The sequence below is a fragment of the Oryctolagus cuniculus genome, chromosome 7 (genome assembly GCF_051225735.1).
Source record: "Oryctolagus cuniculus isolate XC-2025 breed Fujian yellow rabbit chromosome 7, ASM5122573v1, whole genome shotgun sequence".
NCBI lineage: Eukaryota > Metazoa > Chordata > Mammalia > Lagomorpha > Leporidae > Oryctolagus > Oryctolagus cuniculus.
Window position 1 is genome coordinate 141,197,409 of NC_142873.1, and position 12,862 is coordinate 141,210,270.

At 47.4% G+C, this 12,862-nt stretch overlaps 1 protein-coding gene across 2 annotated transcripts in view; it reads right to left on the reverse strand.

The window, feature by feature from the left end:
• KHDRBS1 (KH RNA binding domain containing, signal transduction associated 1) overlaps nt 1-8,357 on the reverse strand; it is a 47,800-nt gene extending 39,443 nt beyond the window's left edge. For both annotated transcript variants that reach the window (XR_519655.5, XM_002720635.6), the window contains exon 1: nt 7,844-8,357. Coding sequence is in view for 1 of the 2 variants with exons in the window: in XM_002720635.6 (XP_002720681.1) it covers nt 7,844-8,225 (382 nt within the window). In the remaining variant the exon portion in view is untranslated. The remainder of the gene's footprint in view (nt 1-7,843) is intronic.
• Nucleotides 8,358-12,862: the final 4,505 nt, after the last annotated feature.

The window sequence follows — 12,862 nt, forward strand, 5'->3', positions numbered from 1 at the left end:
ATTTTCTAAATTTCAAATATGCTGTTATAAGAAACGGGCTGGCATTGCAGTGCAGTGGTTTAAGATGCTGCCTGTGACACCTGCATTCCACACAAGCGCTGGCTTGAGTCCTGGCTGCTATACTTCTAATCCAGTTCCCTGCTCATGTGCCTGGGAAAGTAATGGAAGACAGTCCAAGTGCTTGGGTACCTGCACCCATGTGGAAGACCTGGATGGAGTTCCAGGCTCCTGTCTTTCATCTGATCCAGTCCCAGCTGTTGTGGCCCTTTGGGGAGTGAACCAGCAGACAAAACCTCGCTCATTCGTTTGCTAACTCTGCCTTGCAATAACTAAATCTTTTTTTTTTTTTTTTTTTTTTTTTTTGACAGGCAGAGTGGACCGTGAGAGAGAGAGACAGAGAGAAAGGTCTTCCTTTGCCGTTGGTTCACCCTCCAATGGCCACCGCGGCCGGCGCACCGCGCTGATCCGATGGCAGGAGCCAGGAGCCAGGTGCTTTTCCTGGTCTCCCATGGGGTGCAGGGCCCAAGCACCTGGGCCATCCTCCACTGCACTTCCTGGCCACAGCAGAGAGCTGGCCTGGAAGAGGGGCAACCGGGACAGAATCCGGTGCCCCGACCGGGACTAGAACCCGGTGTGCCGGCGCCGCTAGGCGGAGGATTAGCCTAGTGAGCCACGGCGCCGGCCAATAACTAAATCTTAAAAACAAAACAAAAAATCAGAGTGATCATATGCATCTTTCACCTAGTCTATAAGACTATTTTGCAGATCTATAATACAATATCGTAAACCAGAAATTAACAGTAATAGAACCCACTGACTTTATTCAGATTTCACCAGTTCTACATGCACTCATTCGCTTAGCTCTCCATAATTTAATCAGTCAGGTGCCTGCTGCCTCTTCCTCACCACTTAATATGTTCTCCATCACCATTATTTTGTTTTCTCAAGTATGCTTTACTAATGGGATTACACAGTCAGAACATTTTTAATTTTTCTAAAAATTTATCCAAAAGGCAGAAAAAGAGAGAGACACAAGAAGAGATCGTCCATCCACGCTCCAAGTGCCCATGGCAGCTGGGGCCCCAAGACACGCAACAGCTGGAGTTGGGGCTGGGCCAGGCAAAACTCAGGAGGTAAAAAAAAATCCAAGTGTCCTACTAGGGTAGCAGGAATCCAAGGACTAAGCCATTACCTCCACATCACAGGGTGCGAACTGGCAGGAAGCAGACATCAGAAACAGAGATGGGACGCGAACGCAAGCACTTTGATGATGCAGAATTCCTGGCGGCATCTTAATCACTGTGCCAAACCGCTGCCCCCATAACCTTTTGTGTTTTGTTGTTGTTGTTGTTGTTATTGTTGACAGGCAGAGTTAGACAGTGAGATTGAGAGAAAGGTCTTCCTTCCATTGATTCACGCCCCAATGACCGACACACTGCGCTGATCCGAAGCCAGGAGCCAGGTGCTTCTCCTGGTCTCCCATGCAGGTGGGCCATCCTCCACCTCACTCCTGGGCCACAGCAGAGAGCGGGACTGGAAGAGGAGCAACCGGGACTAGAACCCGGTATGCGGCCCAACAGGCGGAGGATTAGCCTATTGAGCTGTGGCGCCAGCCTGTATTTTTTTTTTCACTCAATGAAATTTGCTTTGAGATCTAAGTCATTGCAGTCACTGAGAGTCCACTTCTTTTTATTGCTAAGTAGTATTTCTTAATATGAATGAACTACAGTTTATTCATCTACTGGAGGTATTTGGTTTCACTTGGTTTCCAATTTGAGCTAACATGAGTAAAACTGCTGTCAATGTCCACAAACACTACAGGTTTTACGTGAACCCAAGTTTTCATTTCTTGAAACAATCACCCAAGGGTGCAATTGCTGACTGTATGGTGAACACATTGAGTTTTGCCTAAAAAACTGCTTTATCACAGATACAAGTATGCTTAATAATATTTTGTTTAATCTTGATAGTGTTGTTTTATAAAAATAGTATCATATTGTAGCCGGCGCCGCAGCTCACTAGGCTAATCCTCCGCCTTGCGGCGGATCAGCGTGTTGCGCCGGCCACAGCGCGCTGGCTGCAGCGGCCATTGGAGGGTGAACCAACGGCAAAGGAAGACCTTTCTCTCTGTCTCTCTCACTGTCCACTCTGCCTGTCAAAAAAAATAAAAAATAAAAAAAATAAAAGAAAGAAAGAAAGGCAGGCAGGCAGTTAGTTAGAGATTTCTTCCATCTACCAGTTCACTCCCTAAATGGCCACAAAGGTCCGGGCTGGGCCAAGCTGAAGCCGATCTCCTACATGGGTGCAGGGACCCAAGTACTTGGGTTGTCTTCTGCTGTTTTCGTTGGAGCTGGATAGGAAGTGGAGCAGACGGGATTCAACCTGCCGTGCCACAATGCCGGCCCCTGGACACTTTTTCACACATTAGATTGCCAAGATTTTGTCATGTTGTCACATGCAATTATAGTTCATCCGCTTCTGTTGTTGTATAAATATTTTACTTTGTAAATCTACCATATTATTTGGTATGATTGCATTGTTTTGTGAACAAGGTGCTTCACTTTTTGAATGAGCAGATGACATGCATAAGTTTCTTTGGGCACATTCCTAGGAACACTGCTGTTGAGTTTTAAGGAAACTCAGTGTTCAGCTTTCAGATAAATGCCAAACTATTATTATCTAAGTGGCTGTTACTAATTCACACATGTATCAGCAATGCTTAAGAATTATTCGTTTTGGCCGGCACCCTGGATTCTGTCCCGGTTGCTCCTCTTCCAGTCCAGCTCTCTGCTGTGGCCCGGGAGGGCAGTGGAGGATGGCACAAGTGCTTGGGTCCTGTGCCCGCGTGGGAGACCAGGAGAAGCGCCTGGCTCCCGGCTTCGGATCAGCGCGGTGCACCAGCTGCAGCAGCCACTGGAGGGTGAACCATCGGCAAAAGACCTTTCTTTCTGTCTCTCTCTCTGTCCAAAAAAAAAAAAAAAAAAAAAAAAAAAAAATCCTTCTAATTCACATTCTCTCAAGCCCTACATCTTTTCTGACTTAATTTCTGTCAGCATACCGTGTCTGCATTATTTTTCTGTCTAAAAAAACAAAGTTATGAATTTATCTTCATTTACTCTTTTAGCTATTTTATATTCTACTAAGTTGAAAAAATAAATCCAATTGCAATTAAGTTGGAAAATGCAAAAATACCCAACAGGTCACCTAAGGAGTACCGTCCTCTTTAACTCTCAGCCAACATCCACCCGACCCACCCACCCAGGACATGGCATATTTCTTTTTTTTAATTTTTTTTTTTTTTTTGACAGGCAGAGTGGACAGTGAGAGAGAGACAGAGAGAAAGGTCCTCCTTTGCCGTTGGTTCACCCTCCAATGGCCGCCGCGGCCGGCGCGCTGCAGCCGGCGCACTGCGCTGATCCGATGGCAGGAGCCAGGAGCCAGGTGCTTTTCCTGGTCTCCCCTGGGGTGCAGGGCCCAAGCACCTGGGCCATCCTCCACTGCACTCCCTGGTCTTTCTATTCAGATCTTCCCCTATCACCTTTGGTTAAAATTTTATGTTGGGGGGCCGGCACTGTGGCACAGCAGGTAAAGCAGCTTCCTGCAATGCCAGCATCCCATGAGTGCTGGTTCATGTCCCAGCGGCTCCAATTCCAATCCAGCTCCCTGCTAATGGCCTTGGAAAAGCAGAAGATGGTCCAAGTGCTTGGGCCCCTGCTATCCATGCGGGAGATCTGGAAGATGATCCTGGCTCCTGGCTTTGGCTTGGTCCAACCCTTGCCGTTGTGGCCATCTGGGGAGTGGACTAGTAGATAGATCTCTCACTTTCTCTCCAACTTTCAAATAAATAAAATCTTTAAAAAATTTTTAAAAAATTTCATATTAGTTGACAAGTGATCACATATTCCTCATTTCTAACAGTGATAAAAATTCTTTCTACTCTTTAGAATGGCCAAAGGAATGAAGATAATGATACAAAGTGAGTAGCACATGCTCTACAAAGTTTTTTCTTTTTGCTTATGTTTACTCACACATATTTTGAATTGATTTTGATTTCTTATCTCCAGCTATTTTATATTATTCTAAAAATGAGACCATTTGCCAATTTGTTTCCAACTGGCTATTGCTTTTACATCACAAATTTAATTATTTATACAACCTCACCTTGTAATCAGCTACAGCACTAACTGCTTTCCTAGGTAAACAGCCCTGCGATTGTGGCAAATAGAGATAAATGTTGCCTCTTTCTTCCCTAATAGTTGTATTAGTTGGCCTAAAAATTCCTTTTCGATTCCACCTTCCAGTCAGTTTTAATCACAGCTTTTGCCTGTCCTGTAGAATGAACCGTGACGGTCTTGATATAGTTCTATAAAATATCATAAATCAAGGAATTAACTATCTGTAAGTTTCAACAGACTGCATGATGTTCTCCACTGTAAGCTTCTCTGAAGGACAGTTTTGGAGTAGCCCATCAAGATGTTCTAGGCACTGTTTATTTATTCCTGAGTCATTTACACTTTTATTTTCCTAATGGTAGAAAGCAGAAAATGAACGTTGACATACATATCAGCATTTTACATTTATTATATAAATGCTAACATAAATAGTAAGGTAATTTATATTTCTTTCAGAAAATAAGCATGGGTGGTTGGTTGAGTTCTTGCATGTCTGCAAATACATTTAATTGTCATCACAGCTGAATACCGATCTGGCTAGGACAGAAGTCAATATTCAAAATCTACATTCCTCAAAATGTGTCAATATTTTTTCACCACACAAGGTGAATATTCATTATTCATTCGGGAAACATTAATAAGAGGCCACTCTGGGCAGCACTCTTCAAGGTACAGGAGGTGAGAGTGGTGAAAGCAGCTCACAGAACATGCCTGCCCTGGCGGAGCTGACCTTCCAGCCACGGAGCAGCCAGGTGAAGGTGATCAGCAGACCACAAAGCAATTAATTAAACATATGGTGCACCAGATGCTGTTAAGTACAAAATAAAGTAAACCTAGGAGAGGGACGGGGGAGCTGTGAGTGGTGCAAATGAGTGGTCTGATTGGCAGGGCACCTTTTCAGGAATGGGCAGAGGTGCCTGGACTATCACAGTTCCAAATGCTAGGCTCTGTGCTAGGTTTTCTTCTGTATTTGGCCTCAATTGTCACTGTCTTGTCAGCACTCTGATACTTTCCATAAGATTTTTATTTTCTCCAATGAAAGCTTACAACTTTTAGCAGGCATTATAGTGTGGAGGAGGGGAAAAGGATTAGGTGCATGGTTTCATACCCAGACTTACTTTAAATCCTGGTTATGTGGCTTATTAATTGTTACCTTAAGCAAATTATATTCTGTATGGCTTTCTTTCCTTATCTGTAAAAGTGAGTACAACTTCTGGGGCTGGTGCCGTGGCGCACTAGGTTAATCCTCTGCCTGCGGCGCCAGCATCCCATATGGGCATTGGGTTCTAGTCCCGGTTGCCCCTCTTCCAGCCCAGCTCTCTGCTGTGGCCTGGGAAGGCAGTGGAGGATGGCCCAAGTGCTTGGGCTCCTGCACCCCCATGGGAGACCAGGAGGAGACTCCTGGCTCCTGATTGGCGTAGCTCTAGCCGTTTCAGCCATTTGGAGAGTGAACCAATGGAAGGAAGACTTTTCTCTCTGTCTCTCTCACTGTCTGTAAACTCTACATGTCAAATAAATTAAAAAAAAAAAAAAAAAAAAGAATAACTTCTAGTGTTGTCATGAATATGTAAAGTGCTCTAATCCAGGGCCTGACACAACGTTAGCTGTTTTTCTAATATATGTTCTCAGGGATTAAACACTATTCTTTCTTCTCAGTCTCATTTCCTTATGATTGGTTGACTTCACTGTAATCTCTTCTCTAGAAATACCTTAAGAACCATATCCAACAAACATTAAGACTTTTCTATGCTAAGAAGTATCCACACAACCCAATTTTGTTCTCAATATTTCCATCCTCTTTAGGTTAAAAAAAAAAGGCATTAAAAAAGCCCAAGTTTGAAAAAAAATAAGGAGCAGTGAGAGAATGAAAAATATAAATAATCTTTAAGGATCAATGATTTTTAATGGTTATCCTAAGAAACTATCTTAAAAGATGAACATCACGCTGGGCAATGGAGATAGTCAGAAGGGCAAAATATATCTTAAGTTCTCATACCTTGTTCATTACCATGGATTCACAACCAGAAAAAAAATGTGGTGACAGCTTCTTCTAGCTAATGATACAGATCAAAAGAAACTGCTGGTGATTTTACAGATCATTTAATCTTCCAAACTTACCATCCACTTTACAAATGAGGTTACTGAGGTTCAGAAAGCTTCCCCAGAGCCGGTAACTAATTAAGGGCCAGCGCTGAGAACCAAGTCAACACCTTTAGGCTCTAAAGTGTACTTTATTCTCCTGCGTTTAATGCAATGCGTACTGCCTGAAGATTTGAGAAAATTAAAAATCCGACTGCTAAACCAAACTTTACCAATTAGTCTGACATTCCTGAGTTTGCATGTGTACATTTTCAAACACCTGGAGTTTGCTATGTCCAGCACAGTACCAAAAAACATGTTTAAATATAAAAAGCAATTCTTGCTCTCAAAGAGCCTGTCAGAAGAAAACAGGAAAAGTAGAATGTGGTTATATAGGACAGCACAGAACTGAGTTAAAGATCTTAAGCAATTTATCGAAATTTTCTAATTGTTTATTGCGTTAAAAAAAAAAAAAACCCTTACCAGTGTTGGGAGAGAGAACAAAGGGAAGGAAATGAGATTTTCATAATGAACTGTCAATGAACTGTCCCTTGTATCAATCTTGTCAATGGCTCCGACTTCTCATTCAGCGTCGAAGGCCATGAACTGTTACTCTACCATTTAGGTATAATAAATATTTCTTTGAAAAACATTTCTAACTATAAGAAAAGGTCAAAAAGAGGCTGCAGTGAGAAATCAGAGCGATTAGGGAGGGGGTCAGGGCTGCCGAGGGAAGAAGCTCCCGTCCGCGGAGAACAAAGACTACCATTCCCATCTATCTCGCCACGGAAGCAAGAATGAACACAAAAGGCCAAGTCTTCCAGGTGCAGGCACCGAGCAACTTCTCTCCACGGTCCGTCCCTCGCGGTGGGGCCCGTCCTGGGAGCTCCCCTGCAGCCCTTACCGCCTCCCGTCATCTCATTTCACTGTCCCCAGGGCTGCTTCCCCGCTTCTTGAATGACGGTTGAAAGCACGTTGTAAAATAAAACGGCGACAACCTTCCGGCTCTGCACAATCCTCATTTCACCTGCCCGATTCGGACATCTGATTCGGAAAACCTCAAGCTCCGACTCCCACGAGTCGCTGTGCCTCGGCGCAACTCCAGCTCCCGTGACGGCCAAGTGCGGCCGGGCCCGCGAGACGCCCGCGCGCCGGCCAGGGCCCTCCGGCCTCCCACGATCCCCGCCGGCTCGGGCTGCCTGCAGCGCCGACACCCACGGCCGAGGCGCTCCCCGCCACCCAAGAGCCTTCCCCTCGGGGGGGACGCGGGAGATACGGGCTCATTTCTGGAAGAATCTGAGCACTCGGAGCGCGGGGCAGCTGCGAGAGGAGGGAGGGGGAGGGTCGGGAAGGGGGCGGGGAGCTCGGCGCTCGGAGATCTCCCAGTCGCTTTCGGGCGCCCGCAGCAACCCTGCGCCGGGGTGGGAAGGCGAGCTTCAGGCCCCCGAAGACGAGGGCCAGAGGGGGAGCTCCCGACCGCCACGGTCCCGAGGGACTGGGATGCCAGAGGAACAAAGCCGCTGCCAACCTCCTCCCGCACCCCTCCCGCCCCGGTGGTCCAGCGACCCCGAGGGACCCCGAGGCCCGCTCACCTGCAGTCAGCAGCTGCATGGCATGAGTGAAGGACGGGTCGAGCGAGTCCTTCTCGGCCATGAGTTCGGGCAGGTACTTGTTCTCAGGCTCCATCTTGACCGAGGCCGTGGCTGATGGGGGCAGCAGCGGGGTCGGCGCCGGACCACCCACCGTCGCGTCGGGACCCGTGGCCGAGGGCGGCAGCAGTGGCGGCGGCTGCGTGGCGGGCGAGGCCCGGGCGCCCCCCCGGGGCCCCCCTCCGCCTCCCCGGGACCGGTGAGGCAGCGGCGGTTGCCGAGACGGCGTCTGACGCACCGAGGGGTGGGCACCCGAGGGGTCCATGGAGCCACTGCGGCCCGAGGACCGGGTCATGCGCGCGGCGGGGTCGTCCCGGCGCTGCATCGCGGAGGATGTGCGATCGAGCGATCGAGGGGACCGACGCGGCAGCGGCCGAGGCCCGGGCGGCGGTTGGTGGCGGCGGTGGTAGAGCGGGAGCAACAGCGACCGAAGCCGACCCGAGCGACCCAGCCAGAGAGAGCACCGGAAATGAGGCAGCGCGCGTGCGCACCAAATCCCGGCACCGCCCTTGGGTTTCTCCGCGAAGAACAAAGTCCCCAGTCGGGCCACGGCGCCTGCGCACTGCCGTGGTGCCCGAACCGGAGGCCTCCCCCCTCCTCTTTTCCCTCGGAGCCCGCCAGGCCGGAGCTTGGCGCGCGTGCGCGGACGGCCGCGGGCTCCGTTCGTTTTTTCTCCCACGTGACTCGGCGCTAGCGGGACACGTGTCTCCTCCCCCTTCGGACCGGGTGCGCGGAGGGGGCGGGGGCTGTGGAATGTCTTTGTCTGAGCGTGGGCCGGCGGCGAGCGTGGGGCGGAGGTGGGGGGGAGACCTGTTACTCGTGGGCCACGCCCCCTCCAACGGCCGAGCCGCGGAGCCGGGCGGGGGGTGTGGGCCGGCCACCGGCGTGAAGACGTGCTGGCTGCGTGGGGCACGCGGGGAGGGAGGCGCAGGGAGAGGCTGACGCCGGGATGCGTGGTGGCGCTGGGGGCGGCCGGCTGACTGGGAGACTTGAACTGAGAGGGCGGAGACCTGAAGCGTAGCCGGGAGCCCAGTGCTGTCCCGAGGTTTCCCGCACACTAGGTTCTGACACGCTAGCCGTGGTTAGTCGGGGAAGTCCGTCCGTGTCGCAGCCTGCTTCCCGCTTGAAGCGGTTATTTCGCGGAGTGAGCAGAGGCCGGGTCTCAGGCGGCCGTGCTGAGGCGAGGGCCTTGGGCAGCGGATCTCTCGCCCGAGGCCGGCTCGGGTCTGGGAGCTGCGTGCGGGGGAGCCCGGGTCTCTACTATCAGTCATCGAACGCCTGGCGCGTCTCTAACTTTCCCTTCCGGCCGCAGGTTTTTTTTTTTTTTTTTTTTTTTTTCTTCACCCATTCAGAGTACTCCTTCCATCCCTTTTCCTTCCGGATCTGTTCCCTAAATGAGCTCGCGACTTTCAAAAGCGTCTCTGGAAACTGCCTGCTGGGTGCTTGGAAACGTGATTTCTGGATTTGAAGCTCAGACCCCTTTAATGAGGGAACATAAAGGCTTGGCTACGTTTTTTTACTAAAATGAGAACAAAACGCTAATATCCATAAATTATACGTATAAAGTACAAAATATATAAAAAATTTTGTACAGATTATGGGTTATATAAATAAAAATACATGAGGGTATGTCAAAAAGTTCATGGGAACAAATCTGGTGCAAAACAATTTCGAGATCCTTGTAATGTTGCATTTTTAAAGACTTTTTGCATAGATTTCGAAATTTTTTGTACCTACCCAAATATATTTTACTTCCATTTTTCCTTCAACTTTTTAAACTACCGTGGTGGTGATGGTGGTGGGGCATGTGTGTTGTGTGTCTGGTATAGTAGTTTAAGGTCACATAAATGACCCTTGTCCTTGAATACTCAGGTAGTTTAAAGTCAAGTAGGAAGAAAAAAAATTTTTTTTTTTGACAGGCAGAGTGGACAGTGAGAGAGAGAGACAGAGAGAAAGGTCTTCCTTTGCCGTTGGTTCACCCTCCAATGGCCGCCGCTGCAGCCGGCGCACCGCGCTGATCCGATGGCAGGAGCCAGGAGCCAGGTGCTTTTCCTGGTCTCCCATGGGGTGCAGGGCCCAAGCACCTGGGCCATCCTCCACTGCACTCCCTGGCCATAGCAGAGAGCTGGCCTGGAAGAGGGGCAACCGGGACAGAATCCGGCGCCCCGACCGGGACTAGAACCCGGTGTGCCGGCCCCGCAAGGTGGAGGATTAGCCTATTGAGCCACGGTGCCGGCTGGAAGAAAATATTGTGTTGCTATTGCTGTGGCATACAGCACTTTAACAAAATCAGCATAATTGCAGCATAACATTTCTAAGAATTTCATACAATTTTTGGAACACATATCAATAACATCTGATAAATATAAGTTAAAGAAGGCTTCACATCAATATTTGGCCATTCTTCCCATGTAATTTAACATATCCCGTAAACCTAAATTCTCTTTTAGAATGTGAGACATGTCCTTTGAAGTTTTCCAGGAGCCCAACTAGAAAATTCACAAGTTAAGGGGAGGTCACAAAGGCTTAATTTAGAATTTGTTGTGGGGAAGTTTACAAAAAAGAAAGGGGGGGCAAGGCAAGCATTCAGTGCAGCGGTTAAAACCCGACTTTGGGATGGCTGCATCTCATGTCAGAGTGCCTGGCTTTGAATACAGGTGTATCCTGCATTGGTGTATCCCTGAAGGCGCCAGGTGATGGCTCAAGTAATTGAATCCCTGCTACCGCCACCTACCTGGGAGACCAGGATTGAGTTCCTGGTTCCTGGCTTTGGCCTGGCCCAGCCCTGGCTGTTGTGGACATTTAGGGAGTGAACCAGCACATGGAATATATGTCTTTCTCTGTCTCTGCCTTTCAAATAAAATTAATTTTTAAAAATCAAAGGTTTAAAACATTTCATCAAGATGGAATCACAGGACACAAAAGACTTCAAAAAGCAAATGCAGAAGACTACATAGGTGTCAACAAAAACTTGGCTTTTTAATATTAAGAAGATTTATTTTTGTTAAGTAATAAAGGACCCATAAAGCAGAAAGCACAAGAAATTATCTTGATAAAACATAAACTCAGGGGAGAGGGTTTGACCAAATGGTTAACACCGCTTGGGGTGCCCCCAGCCCATGCTGTGCTACCTCAATCCAGCTTCCTGCTGATGGGCATCCTGGGAAACAACAGGTGATGGCTTGGCAGTTGAGTCTACTGGTCTACATGGGGAACCTGGACGGAGTTTCCTGGGTCCTGGCTTCAGCTTGGCCCAGCCCCTGCTATTCTGATCACTTGGGGAGTGTACCAATGGATGGGAGATTCTCTCTCTCTCTCCTTCTCTCTCCTTCTCTCTCTCTCCCTCTCCCATTCTGCCTTTCAAATAAAATTTTAAAATGCACACACACACAATAATTTTTTCCCAAGTTAATTACATAAAAGGTAAAACTTTTATTTCCTACTAAGAACAAATTGGCACTCCATTGTAAACCTTGGTGCCTTACAGAGAAACCAAATTCTAGTTTTGCATCAGTGTACTTTTGATATGAAAAACCCAGTTTTTAGAAAGACTTAGAATTCCCTTCTAATTTTAGCCAGCCTGATCACACATAAAATTCACAAGATTCTACAAACATTCCACAACTTCTTATCCATTCAGGTTTTGTCCTATATTTTTCCTTTTTCTCATTTTGGAACCAGCCATTCTACTTCAGAACAAAAATTACTCCTTTTTTTTCCCTGAAAAAAAAAAAAAAGAAAAAGAAAAACCTTCCATACCTTATAACAAAAGCATGTCTTACTTTTTCAAATAAGGAGTTGCTTGTTTTTTTTTTTTTAAGATTTATTTATTTACTTGAAAGAATTACACACAGAGAGAAGGAGAGGCAAAGAGAGAGGTCTTCCATCCATTGGTTCACTCCCCACATGGCCAGATCACTGTTCCGAAGCCAGAAACCAGGAGCTTCTTCCAGGTCTCCCATGAGGGTGCAGGGGCCCAAGGACTTGGGCCATCTTCTACTGCTTTTCCAAGCCATAGCAGAAAACTGGATTGGAAGTGGAGCAGCCAAGACTCGAACCGGTGCTCATATGTGATGCCAGCACTGCAGGCGATGGCTTTACCTGCTACGCCACTGTGCCAGCCCCGCTTATTGTTTTCTATTTTAATTACCATGTAGTTACTAGATTTTTAATTTTTACTAACCTTCACTTCTGGTGCAACCTAGGATGTAAACACTTTCGGACTGTCTTATATCAGCACTTTGTAGATGAGTACTACTTTATAATTTTCAGAAACATGTTTCCTCATGAGAACTTTTTTTAGATATATTCAGCTTCTCTATGACATGTAAAAACAAGATGACAAATACTTAAAGCTTGTATTCAGCAATTAATGTTTCAGTATTTTAATTTATATAGATATGACTCAGACATTTCATAAATGTATACAACTTAATGTAACATAACTTCAGGATTTCAAGTTACTGATGCTATGAGAAGCCCACTTACTGTTTTATCCCTATATGCACCTAAATTACTCATTCCTAATCATTTTGCTTGAATTGTTCACTAAGCAAAGCTAACCCCAAAAATATGTTGCCTTGGTATGTTGATTACCAGTAGGTAAGCATGGCAAGGCTTCCTGAATCCCTCTAATCTGTCCAAAGACAGAATCTTCAAAAGGAATGCAATTGTTATCATTCCTCTCCCCAGGGAGTTCCAGCAACCAAGCCAGATCAGCTTTGTCACCAGCCCAGGAGACTTCACCACACCTAGACACACTCTATTACATGATAAACTCTCATTTCTTCTTTAAAAAATATATATATATAGGCTGGCGCCGTGGCTCACTAGGCTAATCCTCCGCCTAGCGGCGCCGGCACACCGGGTTCTAGTCCCGGTCGGGGCGCCGGATTCTGTCCCGGTTGCCCCTCTTCCAGGCCAGCTCTCTGCTGTGGCCAGGGAGTGCAGTAGAGGATGGCC